Raw genomic sequence first — 26,899 nt, 5'->3', positions numbered from 1 at the left:
CGTGCTTGAGTTCCAAGAGATCTTCTTGACAGTCCGCGTGCGAATCCAACTCTCTGAATGCTTACAAACGACAAAGGAGCACTTTTGCTTTTGGCGAGAGAGAGGGGAAAGACTTTTGAGTTGAAAATGACTTTTGGCGGCCTCTGTCTGACATATCAGCCTGTCGCGGATGGTCCACGGGGGACGGTGGACGGTCCACGACTTAGGAAATCCAGACTATCTGCCGTGACTCAATACTGTCTCTAACCCACTACGGGGGACGGTTCGCGGTCACAGCCCGGACGATCCATGACCTGACACTTCAACTTTCTGAATTCTGTCCATTTTGTGATTCTGAATTTCAAAAGGATTTCTTTGCTCGAGTATGGACATTTTGACACATTCAAGGGTTAGTATGTATGCATTAACATATAATATACTAGGAGAACCAACATTTTCACATAAACTTCATAAGGTCATACATGAATAAAAAATTCACAAAAAATAGACATTAAATAACTTAGTGAGCACATACTAGAGCCCAAATGTACCACTACACATGTGTACTAAACTTCAAGCCACGTTCGAGATTCATTTCACTCCGCAACTTGCAAAACCTTGATTCATCCAAAGGTTTTGTGAAGATATCTGCCAATTGATCATCCGTCCCAATTGAACAAATTAAGATACCCCCTTTGCCAACATGATCTCTCAAGAAAATGATGCCTTATATTAATATGCTTCGTTCTTGAGTGTTGAACCAGATTTGTAGCCAATTTTACGACACTCTCATTATCACACATAAAAGACACATTTTTGAAGGAAACCCCATAGTCCAATAGTGTTTGCTTCACCCAAAAGAGTTGAGCACAACAGTTACCAACCGAAATATATTCTGCCTCGATGGTAGAGAGAGCGACCGAGTTTTGCTTCTTAGAGGACCACAAGACAAGAGACCTCTCGAGAAATTGACAACAACCGAGGGTACTCTTCCTATCAACCTTGCAACCCGCATGGTCCGAATTCGAATATCTAATTAACTCAAATTGAGCACCCTTGGAATACCATAGACCAATATTGGGGGTATGCTTCAAATATCTTCGAATTCTTTTGGCAGCTTTCAAGCGATCTTCTATAGGCGATGCTTGAAACCGAGCACACATGCATACACTAAACATAACATCGGAAATAGATACTGTAATGTATAGCAAACTACAAATTATTGAGCGAAAAAGCTTTTGATCAACAATTGTACCTCCCCCATCTAAGTCAATATGACCATTTGTATCAATAACAGTCTTGATCGGTTTTGCATCCTCAGAGTCGCCTTGAGGGGAGGGGGGGGGAGAATAAGCGAAACATGAAAATTATAATATTTGAACACGAACTTCACCAGGGGTTAGCGTTAGTATGAGTAATGATGAAATTGGAGTGCGGAAGGTAGTTCTTCTTGCTATGAGTTGCTCAATTAATATGGATAACTTTGGGAGCTAACTCAAGAATGATTGCAAGCAAGAGAACTTAGAGAGAGAGAAGAGGAAGAATCGCAACACAAGATTGACACAAAGACATAGGTGATTTGTTTCACAGGGTTTGGTCCCAAAGAACATACTCCCCGTTGAGAAGACCACATAGGACGAGTCTCTTTCAACCCTTTCTAAATGAGCCAAGCCTAATTTCAGTTAAGTTATGGCTATGTTTTTTGTTTGGCTAAGCGAGCTGCTTAAATGAGCCAAGCCCGAGCAACTGATTACAGATTGAGGACCTCCCTAATTTGTAGGGGGAAGTTTGACAGAATAAAAGTTGTAAGTGGGTATTTTAAAACAATCCAAATTTGTAGTGGGGTAGTTTGACAGAATAAAAGATTATTGCTTGTTACAAAATGTATAGGAGCGCTGCTGGGTCTAGGGCCAGCGGGCCTAGCACCCACCTGTCCCCCGCAGATTCGCTCGGGAATCCGTCCAAGACTCCAAGTAGCCAACCATATCGCAACTGCTGCTCCCCGCCGGCAGCGTCAGCGGCGACTTCTCCCTCCGCTCCCCTCTCTCTTTCGCTCGCCTTATCGCCCTTCTCTCGCCCGCGACGGGGAGGTCCGCCGTTCCGATCACTACCCCTTCGCGCCGCTGACCTCAGAGGAGGAGGCATGAGGCTGCTGCCGAGGGAGGCGGACAAATTGGCGCTGCACAATGCCGGCTTCCTCGCGCAGAAGCGCCTTGCCCGGGGCCTCCGCCTCAACTACACCGAGGCCGTCGCGCTCATCGCCGCGCAGGTCAGCCCCCTCGCTGCTCCCCGGTCAGTGCCCTCGGTCTCTGGACGCCGCCGTCCCGCCATCCCATCCCACGTCTGCTAGGCTGCTAGTCAAAACGGGATACCGTGTGTGTGTGTCACGCCGCGCCTGCGCATGCCCGCCCGCAAGGTCAACGCAGAACTGAGCCAGCTGATCAGTGCGGGCGTTTTGTTTCTTTTTGGATCGGACATTCCGCGCCTTGTCTTCAGTGCCCTCCTGCCTCCTTTAATTTGGTGGAATGGAAGTAGCATGACTGCACGAGGGAGAAGGGCAAGGACTTGTCCCAGAAAACAACGCCGAGAGCCTGAAACCATTTGTGCTACAGTATATCCTATATATGCAGTGGTTGTTCAGATTCTGAGGATTTAAACGGTGGATTAGAATACTGAACCATGACTAGGGGTGGTAATGAACTATAAATTTTACATTATAAAATTTAAGGATATGGTCAGATTAGGATCGGGGCATCGGGCTATATTTCTATTTATTTTTGAACTAAAATTAGTTAAGGATTTAAACAAATTGTGAAGAAACATTTGGATCATGATCCATTACCACTCTTAACCATGATCCAATAAGATTAAAGAAAGGAGATCAAGACAAAAGAGGAAGGATTGCCTTTTATTTAAATATTGAATTTGTGTATATCATAGATCTTCTTTCTGTACTATATATTTATTTTTCCCTTTCCTCGAGACCAGCCATTCAAATGGGGAATGACCCCTTGATCCCAGATGGAAGGGAAGATGCTAACTGCATTTACCCTCCACTGTAAGGTGTTCCTGATTTTGCTCGCCTGGAGGCCACTTTGCTTTGTTGGCATATTTGGTTTGGCTGGCATGGCTGAACTAAGTCTACCTCTCTCCCTGATGATACAGATTCTTGAGCTTATTCGCGATGGAGACAAAACCGTGACAGACCTCATGGACCTGGGGAAACAACTATTGGGCAGGTGGGTTTGCCTACTTAGTAAATTTCTTGCTGTGCTTTCCTGCATCATTACATATTTACGTTTATCTATAATGCGTCTACCATCAAGACCTGGCATTGCTTCACTCATCAGATGATAATAGGAGACTTTATCTTCAATTGCCTTCAAATTACTTTTAATGTCTGTCAAAAAATTTAACAGCACCTCACTTCTGAATGGATACATTAAAATGCCTAAATGCATCAAGAATAGCTTCTCAGATATGTGCTTGACTGCTTGTTTCAAGTACTCAGGTTATTATGTGAGATTTTATGGGTGGGATGGGGGATGAGATGTAGAAGACGGCCTGTGTTATTTCATACATGCACACATCATTGTTTTGAGATGAAATATATTTGAGATATGCCTTTTTATATGTCACAGTACAATGCTTGCGACTTCATCTCAATGAATGTGTCAGTTGATCATCTACCTAAACAAAAAAAGGAAAAAAACATTATGTCTTACTGAAATTCATTTATGACCTTTATCCCCTGCTTCTACATGGCATCTTGCGTTTCTGTATATTGTCTTCATGTAGTTCACTTGCTGTGATATAATCATATAGCCCTTAAGCTCTGATAGTTTTTTCTTTTCGTTTGCCTACCAGGAGACAAGTTCTTCCAGCTGTTCCATACCTTTTACATACTGTGCAGGTGTTCTTTGCTCATAGTATATAATACTTACTACTTTCATCCATATGCATCCAGATTTCCTATGGAAGCATTACATGGGTCAGAGAGTAGTGGGAAACTATGTGTGAGATTTTTGCAATTTTTTGTATCAATTTTTACCATGTGATCTAGGTTGAAGGAACATTTGTGGATGGAACAAAACTAGTTACTGTACACGACCCTATCTCCTTGGATGACGGAAATTTGGAGCTAGCATTGCATGGTTCTTTTCTCCCAGGTCATTGATTCTAATGAGCATGTCTGGTTCAATTATGTTCATGATTTTTCTAATTTATATGGTTACAGACTTGATTGATGTGGTTATGGAGTCTGTGGAGATCTGCCTTTTTAAGAATGTTTTTCAAGGGCAGTTATGTCCCTGAAAGTCTTTCATGTATTGTGCTATTCAGTAAGAGTTCATTAATGGAAAACAACAACAACAACAAAGCCTTTATTAATGAAAAAAAGTAAATAAAAAAGGACTGTACACAATATCATTTAAATGTTGCAGTGCCTTCACCTGAAAAGTTTTCCAGCGATGACGTTGAAGAATATCCTGGTGAAATACATTACAGTTCTAGTCGCATAGTCCTAAACCTTCATCGCAGGGCTTTATCTCTGAAGGTTGTTAACAAGGCAGACAGACCCATTCAGGTGAGCACGCCTGGGTATTTTTGTTTGGACCCTGGTGCAAACCTGCAAAGACTTTGTTTCCTACTTATCCTTTTGCTGCCAAAATAAAAAAAAATGTAAGTTTTTTTTGTTAATTTTCTAAAGAGGAGATAGGTGGCTTACTCATTTGTTGAAAATTGAAATTGCATCCCGAATAGTTAAATTCAGTCTTAATCAATGCCATGTTGGCATCCCTTCTGGTTAATGTTTTAACACCCCATACCACTTGTGGCGAGACATGTTTTTGAACTGGCAGACATGTAATACTGTTGTTAATACTAATAAATCCAGAGAACATTTGCCCTGTTCCACCATGTTATGTTGAACTTGTACGCGTGTTTCAAACTACGTGTAGGTGATGGTATGTACTGAATGTGACATTATTATCTTAGTATCTATGTCCATTTTACAAATAAATTTCAAGAATAGGACTATGAAACTTTTCAGAAAACAAGATACATTTTGCTCATCCATTAGATTGTGTAATGTTGACTGTTGACGTCTCCCTCCCCTTCCCTTTTTTTTCAGGGAAACGACCCTCTTTCATTGAGTCAATAATTGTATTATCTTGGCCTTGTTCAAGTCAAAGTCCTCTTATTACTAAACTTTGTTTCTTGTGATGTTACTTTGATCCAACTAGCATTTTGGATCCAATTTAAACCATGTTTAATAAGTTCAATTTACATGGCATTACTCCCTCATTTACTATTTATTGAAGATGTAAGCGTTTTTTTTTAAATTACAAACCTCTTGTAACTCTCATGAAAATTTCCAAATATTGTTTGATCTTGCAGATTGGAAGCCATTACCATTTTATAGAGACCAATCCTTATCTGGTTTTTGATAGGAAAAGGGCCTATGGCATGAGGTTGAACATACTTGCTGGAACAGCTGTTCGGTTTGAGGTGCTCACATTCCATCCATGCTTATAGCAATTTTCAGTTCAAAGATGCTAAGACTATATTCTTGTACTTACCCTCCTACTTGTTTTAATAAATGTACTGCACACACCACTTTAAAACCTTTCAGAATCTGATATCTATATTTTTTCTCAGCCAGGGGATGCAAAAAGTGTTATACTTGTAAGCATCGGAGGTCATAAGGTAATCAAAGGTGGAAATGGCATTGCTGATGGTCCTATTGACAGTTCAAGTCTTAATGTGGTGATGCAGAAGGTTAATGCAAATAGTTTTGGACATGAAGATTATCCAGATGCAAGGTTGATCCTTCCTATTTTATTGACGGCCAATGACAAAATCGTTTTATTTATTTTTTGGCCTAAATTTATCTTTTAAGTTTATATGCAGGGAAGGTATTATTGGTGATGGTTCATTTGACTGTACTGTTGATCATGAGAAGTATGCGAGCATTTATGGACCTACCACCGGTGATAAGATTAGGCTTGGTGATACCAATCTTTATGCTGAGATTGAAAAGGACTTCGCCTTTTATGGTGATGAGTGCATATTTGGCGGTGGAAAAGTTCTGCGTGATGGCATGGGACAAGCTTCAGGGTACCCAGAATCTTTCTGCCTAGATACAGTTATAACAAATGCTGTTGTGATTGATTATACCGGAATATACAAGGCTGATATCGGTATAAAAGGTGGACTTATAGTTGCTATTGGAAAGGCTGGAAACCCTGATGTCATGGATGGTGTCCATAACAACATGATTGTTGGGGTAACTAACTATTTACTGAACGTTCCATATTAATTTGCTAAAGAAAAGAGATAAAATTTCATGAAATTGCAGGTCAATACTGAAGTTATTGCATCTGAAGGCATGATTGTCACTGCTGGTGGCATAGATTGCCATGTCCACTTTATATGTCCTCAGTTGGCAGAAGAGGCAATTGCAAGCGGTTAGGCTTCTTGACTTCTACCATATATTAGGTGCAACCAAATACACTTCATTTGATTATCATGGAAATTTCACCATTTTACAAACAAAGGGTATCAAATCAACACTGGGGTAAATCATTCTGGCAGAGCTTTGGTTGCTTGTAAATTTTTTATGTTTGAAAATATATTTCTTAGTTAAGTTTCAAATATGATGTGTGTCTTATGTGCCATGTGACCCAGGTTAGTCAGTGATATACATGAAAACTTTAAGTTATATCTATATTTGTGTAGGCATCACGACATTGGTGGGTGGTGGAACCGGACCAGCACATGGAACTTGTGCCACAACTTGCACTCCAGCACCATCTCAATTGAAATTAATGTTGCAGTCCACTGATCAATTGCCAATTAACATGGGATTCACAGGCAAGGTATAAATCTGTATGCTGTGAAATTAAACTATTAGAAAATTCAGTATTGGATACATAACATGCAATGCTAAATTAGCTGCAGTCTCATACCAAACTTGTTTCAAGGTGGACATTGAGTAAACAGTCTGAATGTAGTACAGTAAAAAGTGTACTTGTGAAAATGCTAATGCTTGATGATACAAATACATGTGCATCCAAAAGTTGTTTTTATAATAATATAATTTTTCTATGTTTGAAAAACTGTTATAAAAATTTAGGCCACAGTTATGTTTTGGCAAATGTGTCAATTCCCAAACTGTCACCTATTTTTGACTGGAGGGTGTAGCTTGTTGATTAATACTTTAAAACATTCAAGGGAAGTGAATTTTCACATTTTCGATGTCAACACTATTGTTGTTCCAAGTATGATTGTACATGTTCCTCTTTGTAAACTGAGCAGGGAAATACTTCAAAACCTGAAGGATTGGCTGAAATCATTAAAGCTGGAGCAATGGGTTTGAAGCTGCATGAAGATTGGGGAACTACCCCATCCGCGATAGATAATTGTTTATCTGTTGCAGAAGATTTTGATATTCAGGTAAGTGTCTAATGTTATCTAGTCTTTATGGTATATTGTGGTTTATTTATTTTAATGTTTACCTGATTTTGACAGGTCAATATACACACAGATACCTTAAATGAATCAGGCTGCGTGGAGCATACAATCGCAGCTTTTAAAGGTAGAGCCATACATACATATCACAGGTATGAAACAACTGAAGTAAAATGCAATCATTCTATTTTATTTATACAGGTTAATTTGCATCTGAATTTCTCCTTGTGCTTTGTCATAAATACCCTCATTTAAAAAAACTGTGGAAATTATTTTAAAAATCTTTTTTTGTTGAAATTGTGACTGCATAGATTCATAGACAAATACATGATCTGTCATGTGCAGCTCAGCTACCAAAGGAGGAAAAAAAGCATCAGCTGTAGGAAAGGCATCTAAGGCTCCCTTCGTATCTTAGTTTGTTGAAACTGTCAAAGATAGATACATGTATTTGGTTAGACATATGATCAAAAATTAGTTGAAGACTGTTATACGGAGAGCAAATGGTACCCATTTGATTGATCATGCGGTTGATCTATTTATCTTCGCAATCTTCTCTATCCCTGCAACCCAGCCTCACCTATGATGTAGCCATCCACTACACCAAAGAGTTCCAGAACCACAAATCTGCACTATTTAGATGGCCTCTTATCTTCTGAGAAGACAAATTTTCTCGTCCAATATTGTTGTCTACTTTGTAGTGTCAATATTTATCTGTGATATGTGTTAATGGATTGTACCTGTCAATTTTCTCATCATGTTCTTACTGTCTTGTGGACAGTGAAGGTGCTGGTGGCGGTCATGCTCCAGACATCATCAAAGTTTGTGGGGTAAAAAATGTGTTGCCCTCTTCAACAAATCCTACCCGGCCATTTACTTCGAACACTGTAGACGAGCACCTTGATATGCTGGTATGCAATTATCCAATTCAGCACTGTAGATACAGTGTACAATTTTCATGGTAATATGTTGTGATTATAGTGCAGATGGTTTGTCACCACCTTGATAAAAACATTCCAGAAGATGTAGCATTTGCCGAGTCTAGAATTCGAGCTGAAACAATTGCTGCTGAGGACATATTGCATGACATGGGAGCCATAAGTATTATATCATCTGATTCACAGGCCATGGGGCGCGTTGGAGAGGTTTGACACATAAATCCTAAAAATTTCATTCTCGTTATTAAGAAATTACATAGTTTTTTTCTCGAAAAACGCAGGAGAACTACGCCCCATTATATTAAGAAAGAAAGTATGGGAGGGGCCCAAGAGGACCCCGATACAAAGCACTCCTTACGGAGGCCAGACACACGCATACATAAAACGATCCATAAAAACACACTGCTAAAACAACTACAATCCTCCAAGAGCAGTAGTAGAGCCGGCTAAAAAAAGATAGGCCCTTTGCTCCTCCAGCAACTTGCCATTTCTCCCTTTTCCCATGAACAAATTCCAGCAGCAGGGAGAGACTAGGTGTCACACCATCAAACACCACTCTATTTCCGAGTTTCCAAATCATCCAAGCCTCCAAAGCCATTGACAAGATTAGGAGGGGTTTCCTCTGGAAAGGCCACAAAAATATCAAAGGAGGGCACTGTTTAGTGGATTGGCAGAAGGTGTGTTTACCATTGACTTTGGGTGGTTTAGGTGTTCCAAATCTTGAAGTTATGGGCTGGTCCCTCAATATGAGATGGTTATGCAGTCACATATGAGATGGCCGCCTCGGCTCCCGCCCTGGCCGCCTCGGCTCCCGCCCAGGCCGCTTCGGCCTCCACCCCCCACGCTTCGTCTTCCACCCCCTCCTTCGCCGGCGCCGCCCATTGCCCTCCCCAGAGCCTCTCGCCGACACCCACCCCGGGTTCTGTGACCACCTTCCCGGCCGCCGCTCCCTTCCCGGCGGCCTCCTCTTCTCCCTGCGCGCCTGGTCCTATTTCTTCGTCGTCCGTTGCTGCTGGGTCGTCTCTCAGAGCCGGGCGCTCCAAGGCACAGCGTTGGGCGGACTACGACCCACTCTCGCCGGCGAGAAGGCTTCGTATCGACAACCCCATTGGTGTTGGTGGGACGACCACCGCAAAGACCTTTTGTGCGGCTGTGCTTTCCCAGCCGGCGGCTCGTGCTCGGCCGGCGGCCTCCACCAACATCGCATCGGAGCGGCCCCTCCCGATCGTGAGGCTGAAGAACTACCCCGATAGCCATCGACAGCCCAGAGCCACGCCACCATCAGACGCTGAGGGCTGGATTAAAGTGGAGACAAGGTGGTCTCGTCGTCGTCGTCGATTGGCTGAACGCCCCCGCCCTCCCTTTCCCCGTCGACCGGTCCCACTGGATCTCCGGGGGAGGTGCTTCAATTGCTTGGCGGTGTCCCATCGTGCGGCTGAGTGCCGTCGTCCGTCTTGCTGCTTGCGCTGCCGACGGCCAGGCCACCGTGCTGCTGGATGCCCTGGCGCCGTTCAAAAGCACGACGTGATCAAAGCTTCGTCCGGCGGGCGCGCTGTGCGGGAACGTCTTGGCCTGCAACCACTCGTCGATCAAAGGCTTGACGTGGCCAAAGCTCCGTCCGTCGGGCGCTCTGTGTGGGAGCGTTTAGGCAGACAACCTGTGGAGGCCTCACAACCGTTCTCTAAGCAAAGGCTGGTCTGGAGGAAGATCGCCCCCCCCCATGGATCAAGGTCGACAAGCTGCTGCTGAGGATGGGCCTGGACAGTCGTTGCATCGTGGCAAGAAGGGTCGTCATCGCACCAGGGGGAGAAGGCCCCGTTCTGGGGGCGCTGCTAGCGTGCCACCAGTGGATGATATTTGCTCTGCTCGGCTACCCTCCCATCAGCCGGCCGTGGTGAAGTCTGCAGGTTCGGCGGCACGACCGGTTTGCGTCCTTGAGCGTGCAAGGGATTTAACTCTGGTGGAGAACAATCTTCGGCGGTGTGCTCTGTTTGTCATGGTCATTGGTTCGCGGCCGCCGGTGTCAGCTGAGCTTTTGGCGGCAGAAGTTGCAGCGGAGTATGATTTTGATCCTGCAAGTTTTTCAGTTCACCGTTCAGCGCCTGAAGACTTCATTATTATCATGCAAAATGAGCAAGCGGCGTTGCGTGTCTTCAACAACGGAGCTGTTCTCAACTCCCCTTCTGGTTCTTTCAAGTTCATCAAGTGGTCAAAGCTTGCACACGCTGAAGCGGTTTCCCTCCCTTCCTTCGTGACAGTGAGTTTCGAGGGAATCCCGCTGCACGCATGGAGTCTGGAAACTGCAAGAAGTTTGTTGCGAGTGCACTGCACGGCTCTGGAGCTTCATCCTGACACTGCTGCTCGTTTGGACTTCTCTTCCTTCAGGGTTCTTGGTTGGTGCCGGCATCCAGAGCTCATTCCGGCGGCTGTTGATCTCTTGATTCCGGAGCCGGCTCAGAGTTTTGAAGTGGGTACCACTGTGAAGCATCTTCTTGCTTATTGGGTGACGGCCTCGGTGTCTCTGATCTCTCCGCCGGCGGGCGATGTTTCCCCTCCTCTGTCGCCGCCGGTGTCTGATGATGATCAGGACACTAGGTCTCGTCGACGTCGCCTGCAACAAGCTTCTCCGGTAGGGCAGGGAGGCCCTGTTGGAGCGTTAGCCGTTCGGCGCCCCGTGCATGAGAGGCTAGGGCCGCTGCCAATCTGTCCCCGCCATGTGGTTGTTTCACAGGAAGTGTTGGGTGGTGACCAACAGGAGGATGAGTTGGGTGATGACCAACAGAAGGATCCCTCTAATTTAGAGGAGCATATCACTGCTTTCAAGGAGTTAAATATTGGGGCTATGCTTGAGTCGTCAGTGGATATTAAAAAGAGCAACGACAGGACAAATGGTCAGGCCTGCATGGTGGAGGCTGTGATGACTCATGTCTCTTTGGGTGCAGATTCTAACCCCGGCCCACTTTCCCTGGTGGCTGGACCGTTTTTCAGCTCGGGGGTAGTAGCAGCGGCATCGGGGCTGTCCGGTGGTGTCCCATCTCACTCCTCCCTGCCAGGACCATCTTCCCCCTCTTCACCCTTGAGGGCTCCGGCAGATTCTTGCACTTTGGGAGGATGCGAGAAGGAGCAGGCCATACAGGTGCCACCCCCGATATCCCCGTCTCGGGTCACAGTCGACATGGGTGGGCAGAAGTCAGCCTTGGTGGATGTGCGAAATTCGCGTCGCCTCGCACGGAAAAGCCCCATCATTACATATTTTCGGCAGAGGAGGAAGAAGGATAGTCAACCAAAGCAGCTGTTGGACACGTCCACGCCCCCCCTACGGCTGCTATAAAGTTTATTGATAGGCTGACCAAACCAGCAGGTGGGATTCTGAGGGCGCCAGTCAGAAGGCTGCGACAAGGCAAAGCTACAGCCAATGAGGTGGTACCCCGACGCAGCAGAAGGGTCGCTGGAGTAGGAGTGGAGAGGCTGCCTCCTCCTCCACCGGCCACGCAGGGCAAGAAGCGTATCTTGAAGGAACTGGGTATTGGGAATGCTGAAGAAACTGAAAGTTTAAGGCCTGAAGACCTTGATGAGTATGCCAGGGTTTTCAGCAAAGGGCTTTCAGAGGTGCAGATCACGGCCATGGCAGCGCTATTTGGGTGGTCTAGGCCTTTGGAGATGCTGCAAGGCGGACCAATCTGCTGATATATTGGGTGTCCCTCACTGGTAGTCGTTCTTCCTTCATTCCTTATGGATCCCTCCAAAATTCTAATCTGGAATGTATGAGGCCTTAATGGGTCTGCTAGGCAGGATGCTGTACGCACTTTGGTGGATTCAGCTCGAGTTGATGTGGTTTGTCTTCAAGAGACTAAAATGGTGGATGTTTCTCGGTTCCTTTTATTGCGGATGCTTGGACCAGCTTTTGATAATTTTGTTTTCCTACCTTCTATTGGTGCTAGTGGTGGCATCTTGGTAGCTTGGAAAAATAGCATTGGTGTTTGTGCTGGCAGTAGGGTGGATGAATATAGCGTCTCTGTGAATTTTCATTCTAGCACCAGCTCTCCTTGGTGGCTTACATGTGTGTATGGTCCACAAGGGAACCGTGACAAGATTCAGTTTTTGCAGTCTCTTAGAGAAGTAAGAGCTCTCTGTACTGGGCCGTGGCTTGTGCTCGGGGACTTCAATCTGATTTTAAGGGAGGAAGAGAAGAAGAATAATAATAACTTAGACCGTGCCATGATGGGTAGATTCAGGAGATGGGCAAATGACTTGGCTCTTAATGAAATTCCGTTGATTGGCCGGAAATATACATGGTCAAATGGGCACTCTAATCCTACCCTGGTCAAATTGGATAGGGTTTTCTGCACAACAGATTGGGAGGAACAATTCCCAGATTCTCTTCTCCAGAGCTCAGCCACGGATGACTCCGACCATTGCCCTTTGCTGCTTGGGTTTCATGATTTCAGCAGAGGAAAAGGGAGGTTTCACTTCCAAGCATTCTGGACTAAGATGGAGGGTTTTCTTGATGTGGTAACTCAGGCCTGAGCGTCTGTTCCTGCAGGGCCTTGCCCACTTATCACCTTGGCCAAGAAATTAAAAGCAACGGCTAGATGTTTGCAGAGCTGGAATGACAAAAAAGTTGGGAAGATTAAGCTGCAGCTTGAGATGGCTAGGGAGCTCCTACATCAATTAGAGGTGGCGCAAGACAATCGCTCCTTATCTCCTGCTGAATTGTGGCTCCGAAACATGCTCAAAAAGCACTCCCTTGCCCTCTCCTCTATTTCTCGTACCATGGCAAGGTTGAAATCGCGGATTGGATGGCTCAAAGAAGGGGATGCCAATACCTCTTTTTTCCATGCACAAACAAGGTTCAGGAAGAAAAAGAATTTCATTGCAGCAATTCACTCAGAGGATGGGCAGATCTGGACCGCCCAGGAAGGAAAGGCAGCAGCCTTCTTTAATTTTTATCAAGGGTTACTTGGTACTGCAGAAATAAGGAATGTTACAGTGGATCTGGATGCTCTAGGGATGCCATCTTATGACCTTGCTGCCCTTGATGTGCCTGTCTCGGAGGAGGAAGTCTGGGATACAATTAAGGCCCTTCCTTCGGACAAATCCCCGGGTCCCGACGGGTTCACTGGTAGATTTTACAAAAGCTGCTGGTCGGTAATCATGACTGATTTCATGGCGGCCGTTCACTGCATTTGGGCTAGAAATTTCAGAAACCTGGGTCCTCTGAATTCAGCTTTCATTACTCTTCTTCCCAAGGTGGAGGGGGCCACTAGTGTGAGGGATTTCCGCCCAATAAGTCTGGTTCATAGTTTCGCGAAGTTGGTGACTAAATTGTTGGCTAACCGGTTAGCAGGCCGGCTGCAAAATATGGTTTCCCCCAATCAAACCGCTTTTATTAAGAAACAGTTTATTCTGGACAACTTTATGCTAGTCCAGCAGACGACCAAATTCCTACATTGTCAGAAGCAGGCTCGTATCCTTCTCAAGCTTGACATTTCAAAGGCTTTTGACTCGGTTTCGTGGGCCTTCCTTCTCGAGGTCTTGAAAAAACTTGGTTTTGGACAGATCTGGTGTGATATAATAAGTGGGCTGTTAGCTACCTCTTCTACCAGGATTTTACTAAATGGTCTGCCAGGGGAATGGATTGGGCATCAACGCGGGCTGAGGCAGGGTGATCCACTATCGCCTATATTGTTTATTCTTGTAATGGATGTCTTGAATCTGCTTGTGCAGCGAGCTTCTGAGGAAGGGCTTCTTCAACCTCTCTCTTCAAGGAATATGCAGCACCGTATCTCGCTGTACGCGGATGACGCAGTGATATTTCTATGTTCGACTGCCCCAGACATCAGTATGGTTATGGATATTCTTCATTTATTTGGTTCAGCTTCGGGTCTAAGGACTAATATCCAGAAGAGTAGTGTGTTCCCAATCTGCTGTGGGGAAGAAGATTTGAATTGTTTACAAGACTTGCTGCCATGTAATATTTCAGATTTTCCATGTAAGTACCTTGGTCTGCCTTTGTCTCCCAAGAAACTCACAAGGGACCAGGTTCAGGCCATCGTTGATAGAGTAGCTAGCCTTCTGCCAGGATGGAAAGCTGAACTTATGACCAGGGCTGGTAGAGCTATTCATGTGCAGTTTGTCATGACGGCAAAGATGATTTATGCAGCTTTGGCACTCGACCTTCCTGTTTGGGCCATCAAAGCTATTGATAAGCTGAGGAAGGGCTTCCTCTGGAGGGGCAGGAAAGAGTTCCGTGGTGGTCATTGCCTCTTGGCTTGGCCTAAGGTTACCTGTCCCAAGGAGCTGGGTGGTCTTGGGATTAGTGAGCTAAAGAACCTATGTGGGCTCTGAGAGCTCGTTGGCCATGGCTGCAGAAAACAGACCCCAGTAGGCCTTGGACGGACTTCCCCACTCGTGTATGTAAGGTGGTTAAAAATCTAATCGCTGCAGCCATTATTACTAAGCTCGGTGATGGAGCCAATACCCTCTTCTGGAAGGATAGATGGTTGGATGAGAAATGTATTAAGGACATAGCTCCTGCAGTGTTTGATTTGGTGCCCCCGCGTCTTGCCAACAGACGGTTGGTCAAAGATGCGCTCCCTAATTTTCAGTGGATCTCCGATGTGAATGGGGCAATTTCAGTTAGAGTCACTGCTGAATTCTTGGAACTTTGTGAAGTGCTTGATGCAGTTGTGCTCCAACCTGGAATAAGGGATCGCCACTTATGGAAATTCAGCGCTTCAGGGGAGTATACAACTAGTTCTGCTTATAAAGCTCTCTTCCTTGGTTCGGTTCAGTTCGAACCAGCAGAACGTGTGTGGAAATCTTGGGCTCCTGGAAAGTGCAAGTTCTTTATATGGCTTGTGGAACATAATAGGTGCTGGACTGCTGACAGGCTTATAAAAAGAGGACTAGACCGACCTGAGCAGTGCCCCCTGTGCGACCAAGAGGCTGAAACCATGAATCATTTGCTGGTCAAATGTGTTTTTGCCAAACAGTTCTGGTTTCATTTCCTTAGTTCAGTGGGGCTGCAGGAACTGTGTCCAGTTCATGAGGATTCCTTTGAGTCGTGGTGGAAGTCTAGCAGCTCTCGGGCATCTGATTTTTTGAGAAAAGGTTTTAATTCTTTAGTGATCCTAGGTGCTTGGACCATTTGGAAGCATAGGAATAGATGCGTCTTTGATGGTTGTAATCCCAGCCTGGTCACAGCCCTTAGAGTGGCTAGGGAAGAGGCGGTGCTATGGTCCTTGACGGGAGCCAAGGCCCTGTCCTTCCTCCAAGTTGATGAGTTGCTAGCTTAGATCAGCGTTGTGGGTCGTGTTTCCTCCATGATAGTCGGTGATCCTTAGTTAGTCTCTAAGTGGTGTGTGTGTTCTGTACCGGGGTTCTATCCCCCTTTCCTATTCTTCTATTAATGCAATGATGCGCAACTCTCCTGCGTATTCCAGAAAAAAAAATATGAGATGGTTATGGTTGAAGAAAACACAACCTGAGCGGCCGTGGGCTTTCTTGGATGTCCAAGTTCATCCCAATGCTGCTGCCCTTTTTGCTGCATCGGTTCAGTCAGTAGTGGGCAGTGGAACTGACCAAATTTTGGACTGATCGCTGGCTGCACGGCAAAAGAATTGCAGATTGGGCTCCTTCACTGTTTGCTGCTGTTAACAAGAAGGTTGTGAGGTCAAGAACTGTCCAGGAAGCAATTAATGGTAGCAGTTGGGTTCTTGACATTAGGGGAAATTTCTCCTCTATGGCTTTCTCCGAATTCTTCCAGATCTGGGATCTTGTTTGGGAGGTTCGACTGTTATCAGATGTTCCAGATCAGCACATATGGACACCTTCCTCCTCAGGCTCTTACTCGTCCAAATCGGCGTATGATCGTTTTATGATGGGAAATGTGGGTTTTGCGCCTGCTGAGCTTATTTGGAGAAACTGGGCCCCTCCAAGATGCAAGTTCTTTCTTTGGCTCGCGACTCAAGATAGGTGCTGGACTGCAGATCGTTTGGCGAAGAGGGTATGGACTATCCTGTTCAATGCCCCCTTTGTGATCAAGAGGATGAAACAATGCATCATCTTTAATTTCTTGTGTCTTCTCTAGGGAAGTGCGGTTTTGTGTCTTCTCTAGGGAAGTGCGGTTTTGTGTCTTCTCTAGGGAAGTGCGGTTTAGGATTTTCTCCCTGGTTAATCTGCGGCAGTTCTCCCCCACAAGGGCTGATTTGGTTTTCCAAGATTGGTGGGCCAATTTGGAGGCCAAGGTCCCTCATGCGCTGCGCAAAGGGATTAACTCCCTTGTGATGTTGGTGGCATGGTGGCTTTGGAAGCAGCGGAATAAATGTGTGTTTGAGGGGGATGCTCCTAGTGGCAACCAGATTATTCAGAACATCAAAGACGACGCTCAGAGGTGGTGTCTCACGGGTGCCAAAGATCTGGGCACCATCTGGCCTTAGTTTAGGGGCAGTTTTGGCTGTCTTCTAGATGGATGTTTATTTTTTTTACTCTGTACTCTGGTCTTCTTTAGACCATTGGTGTTTCTTCTATCTTAATATATCTAATGCGCAGTTCTCCTGCGCGTTTTAGAAAAAAGAATAAGCAAGGAGTCCAATTCTTTCCTATTCAAACCAGACACAATGGTAGAAACTCTTTTCCACCACAACATATACTTTGTGTCACTCTGGATAGGCGATAAGCTGTGAATACCAAATTTCCGAAGGATGTTATACCAGCCCACCCTAGAAAAGACACAAGACACCAGCAAGTGGTTAATGGTCTCTGGCTCTTGATCACAAAGAGGGCACCTGGGAGGGTGAATCAAGCCTCTTCTCTCCAATCTGTCAGCAGTCCAACATCTCTCTTGCACCACCAGCCATAAAAAGAATTTGCATTTGGGTGGAGCCCAAGATTTCCAGATTCTTTCATGGTGATCAAAAGGAATTGAACCAGTAAATAGACCCTTGTAAGCTGAGCGTGCAGAATAGTTCCCATCAGTTGCAGCAGAGAAAATATGATGGTCCTCAACGTTTGGTTGCAGCACTGAATTCCAGAGGTGAAGATAGCCCGTTAGTGCACCCACAGTCAAGGCCCCTCTAATGTCAGCAATCCATCCTCTATTAGGCAGAGCATCCTAAACAGTTCTTTTAGCAGCAATTCGCTTTGGTATTAGACTGAATAAACTTGGGGCTATATCAGAAACTCTCTTTCCATTAATCCACTTATCAGTCCAACAAAGAGTATTAGAACCATTTCCAACCTCAGTGACCAGCACAACAGAAAAGAAGGATCTGGCCTTACTTGAAACTTGATCAGGAAGATCACTCCAAGGTCTGGTGGGGTCAGTCTTTTTCAGCCATAGCCATCTCATTCTGGGGGCCCAACAAAGTTCAGGGAAACTAGAAATTCCTAGACCCCCCCAAATTCTGTGGCCTGCATACTTTTTTCCAAGCAACTAAGCAATGACCTCCCCTTACTTCCTTTCTCCCTCTCCATAAGAAACCCTTCCTTATTTTATTTCGGTACTGTATGTGGAAAGCCTGGACCTCCTTGCTCATCAGTGCTGACATATGTACCTTAGAAAGCATAGTAGCTTTGTACAGCTATGCTAGTGCAAATTCACTGCACACAATTAATATGATGATTCCTACATCAACTTACATTTTTCTTATCTTTGGAGGTGATGTGGTAATGACGCTGCTTGTTTGGCAAGTGGCCAAGAACAAATCAGGGAATTACTAGCAACTTTAGTTAGCCAAAAGCAGAAAGGCCAATACTGAGAACAATTCAAGAAGATTTTTTTTCATAAGCATCTTCTTTCTGTCTCTGTCTTTGGGGCGAACTCAAGATTCATAGCTGAAGATGTTGAAGGAACCACTGTGCGTTTGTGTTGAGTTTAGAGTGCATATTTGTTTTGAACACACAAAAGTAACTTGTGACCATCTGAATGCATCTGCGCCATGAATGGTAGTACTGTTGGTGGATAAATAGTGCATTGCTTAAGCAGTAGACAGCCTAGGCAGAACAACAAGATGTACCTGCTCTCATTCTAATGATTAGGTTGGTCATCATGACTTTGTCTAACATCTGGTCCTATCCTGTTAGCAAGTTATTTCTACCTTTTCTGCGAAAGGGCCTCTAGCGTAATGGTTAGGGCTTCCGAGTAGCACTTCCAGGTCCTGGGTTCGATCCCCCTCGGGGGCGAATTTCTGGCTTGGTTAAAAAAATCTCCTCGCTGTGCCCTGCCCGCTCCCGGGTTACGTCCTGCGCGCCACCCTCCGGCTGGGCCGTTGCAGAGTGGGCGGTGATGGCCCGCTAGTGATGGGGGGCCAGGGTTCGGGGATTTTCTCGGCTGGGACCATGTTTCGGTCTCTTCTTAATATAATACCGGGAGGGCGGTCTTTCCCTCCCCGACTGAGTTTTTATTTCTACCTTTTCTATACCTTGCTTCCAATAAACATGTTTGGGGCTTGTTCGGAGGCTTGACCCTAACCCTTAAGCTGAACAGTCTGACAAAAATGATTAACTCGGTGACATTTTCTTTCTCGAGGGAGCCATTGTGAAACAATTAGGGTGCCTCTAGGTTTAGGAGTAAGATCCTCTATTGAGTAACTACTTTTTAGGTGATGAAATTATGGATTCAATTATGTTAGTTATGTAACTTTGGCTTTCTAGGTGATAACACGAACATGGCAAACTGCAAACAAGATGAAGGTACAAAGAGGTAGTTTACCTGGATCTGGTGACGCTAATGCCGCCCCGGACAGTGACAACCTCCGTATAAGAAGATACATAGCAAAATACACAATAAATCCAGCAATAGTGAATGGGTTTTCAGACTTTGTTGGTTCTGTTGAGGTATGTCTTATCTAGTTACTGAGAAAATTCTATTTATCTGCTCCTTATTCACTGAAGAGCTAAAGTTTGACAATGCTATCTTGTGCCATGTACCTTGAAATGATACTACTTTGGTATTCCTGATGTAAGTTGAAGAAACCAATGTGTAATTGTGTCTTATTTCCTCAGTGCACCAGATAGACTCGTGCAGAGTAGAAAATATTTTGTTGTTTAAATAGAATTTAGAAAGTGGCCGTTGTGTCAGTTTTGCAACTGTGTGAATTGTCACTCTTAAAATACTATTCTGCATCAGGAACAATACAAGAAACTGTTGTCTGAAAGTCATGTTCTGCATAGATTCAACTTGATGCACCGTTAATTGATATACCTCTAATTAGTAATATGATCCCTTCCGTATGTCATGACATTGACACCCAGTGATTGCTGGCTAAGCGTTTCCTCTATTCGTATCTCAATCCAAGGTCTAACTGAAGCTACACAATTTTTGACAGGTGGGAAAATTAGCTGACCTTGTTCTTTGGAAACCATCTTTCTTCGGCGCTAAACCAGAACTGGTTGTAAAGGGAGGTGCAATTGCATGGGCTAACATGGGTGATCCCAATGCTAGCATTCCAACACCTGAACCTGTATGGACTCCTTTCAATGGATACTCTGAATATAAAGAATTTGTCTACTTTTACCATGATGTTTCCATTTAGCCCATATAAATAGAAGTCAATTTCACTACCTCAAACAATGTGCACTGTCCATTTGACCCTTTTGGCCTTTTAACAAACTATTTTAGCTCAATCAGTTCACCCCCAATGATATGTGCATTGCTTCCTGTACAAGTTGGGTTCCAAAATTCTGTCCATTATTTATAGCACCTTATTGTTAAAGTATTTGAACATGGTGTGCATATAATATGTTTACTCAGGTTGCAACATCTATGGGTTTTTTTTGTTCTGATGCAGGTTGTGATGCGACCTATGTTTGGTGCATTTGGAAAGGCTGGAAGTTCCAATTCAATTGCATTTGTGAGCAAGGTAGTGTTTGGTTCTGCCTCAATCAAGAAAAATGACTTTCTCGACTTTTCAAACTGATAAAATATAAGTACAAAAAATTACTAAGGGCTAGTTTGGAAACCCCATTTTTCCAAGGGATTTCTATTTTCCCTTCCCAAACTAGCCCTAAGAAAGTATTGTTGTGATTAGTTTTTGGATGCCAAGGTCCATCTTACTTCTTACACATAATTTATACACGCCCAGGGTGTTAGACAGTAGCCTTTTTCCTCTTAAAGAGACATGGCTACAGGAAGCACGCTGCGCACCAAGCAAAACGGAACCAGCAGAATGCAGCCTTGTTATCTTGCTCTTGCCAGTTTACATTGTCTGACCTGGATTTTCAATCTGCAGGCTGCTAAAGAAGCTGGTGTCGCAACGGAGTACAGACTAGAAAAGAGGGTGGAAGCTGTAGGCCGTGTTCGAGGCCTGACAAAGCTTGACATGAAGCTCAACGACGCCCTCCCGAAAATAGAGGTCGACCCGGAGACCTACACAGTGACCGCTGATGGAGAGGTTTTGACATGCCAACCAGCACCCACACTGCCACTGTCTCGGAATTACTTCCTGTTCTAGAAAGCCACTGCATCAGCAAACCACCACCACTACTCACGCCCTATGCATGCACATCGTCATATACGAGTATAAAAGATGCAAGTTCAATTCTGTACGCTACCCTCTTTTTAATAATATGGCCAATGAGCAAATTCTTTGGCAGTAGAACACTTTTGCCCTCTGCTATCTGCAGATGCTCGCATATTTGTGCGGAATAAAACTTGGAACGGTGTAGATTTCTGTTCCCTGCTCCAAATGTGGCTATACATACTGTTGTATTTGCCGAGTTGTTATCTTCTCCCATGTTGTCAAGGTTGCCACGTATATTATTCAGAGTCTTCGCTCCATTGGTTTCAAGCTGATGCTCAGAGGAGTACACGCTCTCGACTACACTCTCGCCCCTATTGCTTCGGTGCACAACCTGCAGGCAGCCTATAACCATATCAGCTTTTATATTTTAGAATTAAGTAATCTACGCATCTTTATTTCAACGCATGCACTAGGGATTATAGATGAAATTGTGTGTGGGATGAGCTCCACTTGAGTAGGGATATTTATAGAGGGACTGAGGATGACATTTGTTTTGAAATTTTTGGCAACACGTGGATCATTCAAAAGTCGACTTGTCGGCGTGCTATCGGCGGGGACGCAACCATGGCCCCCTTCCGCCTCTCTCTTGCCCAGCTCCCGCCCCATACGCCCCCTCTCGCCTCTACTACCGTCTCCATTGGCACCAGCCTTAGACCGTCTTCAATAGTCTCTAAATTTCTCCCCTATACCTACTATCCCGTCGTGTCAGCTATCTCTCTCTTCTATATCTTCATTCTCTACAACGGTTCCCCCTAATTCTCCCTCTACACTCCACTCTAAACATAAAATATCATTTTTCATACTTATTCATTATCCATCACTAATTTTCCAAAAAAACACTATCATGCACTCAAACCGAGCGCAAGGACGGCTACCGCACACCCGACTTGGTGGAGTATTGTAGCCTCCCTCATACTGTAGGCGGTAGGGTAGGTGCAAGGGGGAATCGTTGAAGCAAGAAAGTGTCCCCTACACAGCAACAGGGATAGAGGGGGCACCGTTCAACATGGTCTTATATAGAGTTCCAAGCAAATTTCACACTTATGATCCACAACCAGACTTTGTGACCAGGACAAAGCCAGTCAGACAAGGTGAGCCCGAGGCTTGATCAAGAAGTTAATTTTGCAAGCTTAGGGCTTGTTTGAGAGCAAGGATACCGGAGGAGATTGACTCTCTCTCAAATTTGAATAGCAAGGGATCTTAGACCTTCCAATACTATCTGGTATCATTGCTCCCAAAAAAGTCCTTGATGAGTTTGCTCAGTGCACAAGGGACACTTAGCGGTTTCTTGTGGCAGATCAATCAGGGGAGTGGTTAGCCACATAAACTTTAATAAAATTAAACAAATACTATACAATCTCTAAAAAAAAAGTAAACTTTAATAAAACTAAACAAATACTGCACACAATACAAACGCTATAAAATACTGCACAAAATACACACTTTAAGGACTAGTTTGACAACTCCATTTTTTCAAGGGATTCTTATTTTTTTAAGAGAAAATAAACTAATTTTTCTTGGAAAAATAGATATTTCTTAGGAAAAGTGGGATTTTCAAACTAGCTCTAAAACTGTAAAAAAAACCTTCAAATGAGTAAAAAAAGGTAAGGCTAAAAGAGTCGTATTTTATGTATGACATTGTCGGTACCCTGAATCAGGGGTAACCTCTTCTACAGTATGAAGACGCTGCACCCGTACGACACCTCCAGGTCACACGGAGAGCGGCACCCGACCCCACCACATGGGCAGGCCTAAGGGCGCCACGTGGCGAGGAAAGATAATACATCCCAGGATGCACTGTTGGGTCTGGACCTCCGCAGAGGAACACCGGACCCCTGTGAGTACGAGTCCGGAGCTCCCGAGGAGACATGCTAGGTCCCCCTGAGTGAGGTCCGGGCCTTGGCAAGGTCCCGGAACGGAGAGGACCCCGACACAAGCAAGGGTCCAGCGCCGGCACATGTCTAGGCCTTGCCCTACGCTCCCCGCTCAGGCGGAAACTCGCCGCGGGCGCGTGGCTTGTGGCTCGTGACATAAGCCAATGGGCCGAGCCTGACGTAAGGCCCATACGACTGTGCAGTCTTTTGCATTTATTGCGGAGAGGACGCGCCGCCTGCCACCACGCTGACGGGCGACGCGCCCTCTCAGCATTTAATGCGTCCTGTCCAATCCGCTGGCAGACGGCGTCAGGGTCACCCAGAAGACGGCGCGCCTGACCAGTCTATTGGCGAACAGTGCGCCCGTGCCGAGCGGCGCACAGTACTCATCATCCCTTCTACAAGAAGCTTCCCCTGCACGCCAAGGATACGGAGATCTCGGGCGTCAGGGCACGAGAAGATTGCTCCAGCAGCAAACATTGGTGGCTCCAAGCGCTATATTCTTTATGTCCCTGGACCCATATGTCGAGGCCCAGTACCTTTGTGCATGCCCCCTTCAGCTATAAAAGGGGAGGCATGCGACGTTACACACAAGCTCAAGCTTTTTAGACCCAATCTTAGTCTCACAAGTTCATACAAGCTCTCAAGCAATACATCACACAGTGGAGTAGGGTGTTACGCTCCGGCGGCCCAAACCACTCTAAATCCTTATGTGTTCTTGTGTTCTTCTCACTTTTCCAACTAACAAGCAAAACGCTTAGGCCCCTCCTCATCTTAGGATTTAGGGTGGGTGTACTCCGCCACCCGGCCGGAGATTTGCTCTCTAACATTTGGCGCGCCAGATAGGGGCTAGGCATTAGGTTTTTGCTTGTTTCCTTGCCCAAGCATGATGGTGCAGATCATTGAGCACCGCGCCGAGACTTCGGTAGATTTTGCAGTGGAGGGAGAAACTGCTTTCTCCACACCGCAGGTTCCCAACCGTCCGGTGCCAAGCACCGCTGCTCTGCACGCCGCACGGCAGCACACAACTGCACAGACGTCCCGGACTCCATCAAGGGCGACTCCGGGAGCATTATCAGCAGCCAGGGAGTTGTTGCGACACCCTCCAAGCTCCACGGTCTCACCGGGGGCCATGAAGCAATGGCGGGACGACGTCGACCGACTACTCGGTATGGCACATTCTACCTCGACCAGGTCGAGGACGCGGTCATCCCGGCGCCAACACGAGGTGTCAGCATCTGTGCGCTCGCCCTCAGTAAGGGGCGCACAGACCAACGACCTCCGGGCAGAACTCAACCGCAGGCGTGCGGGAGAGGATGCCCGGGTCTCTTTGGAAAGGACGCGCGAGTGCCGTGTTGGGGGCCTTCGGCTTCCGAAGGTCCTCAAAAACAAGATTTAACAGTGTTTCTGGAGTATAATGTGTAAACAGGTATCTTCGGACTCGAGTCGATATCGCAGTAGGAGAAGCCCAAAGTAATACGAAGGTTGATACAACGCCGAAGATGTAAGCGGGAAAGCTTCGGCGTGGTAGCAGAAAAAGAAACCGACTTAAAGATGAAAAGGCTATTCAGACCTCGGTGGATTACTATAGAATTACTACCAAATGTAAAGGGCATGAATGTAATTTTATATGGGCTGTGTCCCGTGCCTATAAATAGGTGAACAGTACCCCCGTACTGTTCACGCTGACTTGGCATTTGTTTTTGCGTCACACCGGTATTTTCACCTCCTTCCAAGCTGAAGGTACATTTGTAATTTGATGTTATTCCTGTTTCTTCATAATAATAGTAATGCAAAAATAAGTTGATAATAATATATAATTGTCTATGTTCCTTATGATTCATTCTTCATCATCGTATGCTGTGTTTTTGAAGGTACGTCCTTCATTACCTTCGTCCGAAAATCATTATACCCTAAGGGAAATAATGCTTCGTAGGACGAAGGACTTTATCGATTAACATTTTCTGTGTTGCCTTGTTCTTAACTCATAGCATTTGAGAACAAGTCCCCAACATTGGCGCCCACCTTCGGTGAACTCACTTCCACTCTTTGAGTTTTCGAACACCTTCGGCGATCATAAACCTTCGCTATGGCGCCGAAGAAAGCTTCAGCAACTGGGGCTGCAGCTCTGCAACCGCTGGACCACAATCAGGAGACTGTCTCCCTTCGGGAGGCCCGAAGCCAGAAAAGGAAGGCTGTTAGTCCGACACCGCCAGAGGATGAGATAGACCAAGAAATCAGAGACATGGAGATGCTTCATCAACAGGTGCAGAGGAAGAAGGAAAAGATGGCCAGGCTAGCTGAACTGCAAAGGCAGATAGACGAAGCTTCTGAAGAAGTTCGTCATCTTACTCAGGATGAGCAGCACCGAAGGCCTCAGCACCAAGACCTTCATCAGGAGGGTTTCCTCAACGAAGATGACTGGTATGACAATTTCCATCATGGGAATTTCGTTTTTGATGATGCTTCTCCTCTATCCGCTGAGCTGCAGGCTACACCTTGGCCTCCGTCCTACAAGCCGCCTCAGCTTCCCATATTCGATGGCCACTCAGACCCAAAGCAGTTTTTGATGAGCTACGAAGCAACAGTATCTTCGTATGGTGGCAATACTGCAGTCATGGCCAAATCTTGGCTGTCAGGAGTGTTGCTCAAACCTGGTATTCTTCCCTTCGACCAGGAACGATCACTTCATGGCAAAAGCTGAAGGACTTGTTGTTAACTAGCTTCCAAGGGTTTCAGACGAAGCCGGTCACTGCTCAAGCTCTATTCCAGTGCACCCAGGACCACGAAGAATACCTTCAGGCGTACGTCCGGAGGTTCTTGCGTTTGAGGACACAGGCACCAACAATGCCCAATGAAATTGTCATTGAGGCCATGATCAAGGGGCTTCGGCCAGGACCTTCAGCTCAGTACTTTGCTAGGAAGCCTCTTCAAACTTTGGAGAAGCTGCTCCAGAAGATGGACGAGTATATTCGGGCCGATAATGATTTTCGTCAAAGAAGGGAGGAGGCTTTCAGGTTTTCTGAAATGACCAGGGGCTTCGGAGGGAGGTTCTATCCGAGGCACGTTAGGTCAATTCACAACTCTATTCAAAATGCTGATAGGGGGAGCCAGCAGCAAAGGCCACAGTGCTCCTCACAGGCTTCGGGGCAACAGCAAGGCTCCTTCCGACCACCAGCTCCAAGAGGCAAAGGCGCCAGGGGCTTCGGCGGAAGATTTGGAGACCAACCAAGAAGAATTTTTTGCTTGTTTTGTGGTGAGAACAAAGGCCATACCACCAGGATGTGCCATGTTACCATCCAGAAACAAAAGGAAATAGCCGAAGCTGCAGCACAACAGGCTCAACCGAAGCAGGTCATGCACACTGCTTCGTATCATTCGCCTTACATCCCAGAATATGTAGGCAACCACCCTGCAGTTTCTGTTGCTTCGGCGAGTCAACCTCAAGCTTCCTGGCAACAGCCTCCGCCTCCGCCACCGCTGCAACAAGGCCAACAGCCAGAAGGGAGCCAATATGCTCCACACCAAAGGGACTTCAGAGAACAGTCCGAAGCTCGCACAGTCAACAGCACTGTGGCAGAATCGAAGCACATCTATTGATAAATATCCTACCTTGATAGCAGTCTTTTTCATTCAGTTTTATTTTCTGTGTAATAAAGGACATTTTTTAGATTTCATATAATAGTTTCGTTGTTTGCCACAAGGAAAATATATTTTCTCCACAGGCTTAAGTTGTTGAAGCTTAAAGATTTGCGATAACAAGGAGGACCTTCGAATTATCAAAAATTCTTCGAAGCAACAAAAAGTCGTTCTAAGAAACGCAGAGTAAGTTTGCTGAAGTCACAAAAAGCCGTTCCAAAGGGAGCGCGGTGTAAGTTTTCTACTCCAAAGTCGTTCCAAAGGGAATGCAGAGCTTACAGCGAAAAGTCAACGCTGATACCGCCTAAAGTAAAAGGCGAAGCGCGAAAAGTCAACGCGAATACCGCTGAAAGTAAAAGGCGAAGAAGCTCCTAAGGGAGGCTTACAGCGAAAAATAAACGCTGATTCCGCTGAAGTAAAAGGCGAAGAAGCTCCTAAGGGAGGCTTATAGCAAAAAGTCGACGCTGATTCAAATAGA

General features: G+C 45.6%; 1 protein-coding gene across 5 annotated transcripts; it reads left to right on the top strand.

Annotated features, from left to right (window-relative positions):
• Window positions 1-1,870: 1,870 nt before the first annotated feature.
• LOC100277946 (uncharacterized) lies at window positions 1,871-21,153 on the top strand. 5 transcript variants are annotated; one of them, XM_035964702.1, is made up of 18 exons: window positions 1,871-2,248; window positions 3,145-3,218; window positions 3,847-3,892; window positions 4,043-4,319; window positions 4,422-4,564; window positions 5,377-5,487; window positions 5,638-5,801; window positions 5,890-6,265; window positions 6,338-6,446; window positions 6,718-6,857; window positions 7,297-7,434; window positions 7,510-7,601; window positions 8,228-8,357; window positions 8,433-8,591; window positions 19,041-19,223; window positions 19,715-19,849; window positions 20,177-20,248; window positions 20,618-21,153. In XM_035964702.1, exons 4-18 carry the CDS (start codon window positions 4,226-4,228, stop codon window positions 20,837-20,839), a joined length of 2,268 nt encoding a protein of 755 aa, XP_035820595.1. In that variant the 5' UTR covers window positions 1,871-2,248; window positions 3,145-3,218; window positions 3,847-3,892; window positions 4,043-4,225; the 3' UTR covers window positions 20,840-21,153. The 5 variants fall into 5 exon arrangements, with proteins under 5 accessions (XP_035820595.1, XP_020403213.1, XP_020403214.1 ...); NM_001151384.2 differs by having other exon boundaries at window positions 1,897-2,248; window positions 4,043-4,148; window positions 20,618-20,981; XM_035964701.1 differs by having other exon boundaries at window positions 1,900-2,271; window positions 4,043-4,148.
• Window positions 21,154-26,899: the final 5,746 nt, after the last annotated feature.

The sequence above is a fragment of the Zea mays genome, chromosome 2 (genome assembly GCF_902167145.1).
Source record: "Zea mays cultivar B73 chromosome 2, Zm-B73-REFERENCE-NAM-5.0, whole genome shotgun sequence".
Taxonomy (NCBI): domain Eukaryota; kingdom Viridiplantae; phylum Streptophyta; class Magnoliopsida; order Poales; family Poaceae; genus Zea; species Zea mays.
Note: the sequence above shows the minus strand (reverse complement) of the source record. Positions and strands in the feature narration are given on the sequence as shown.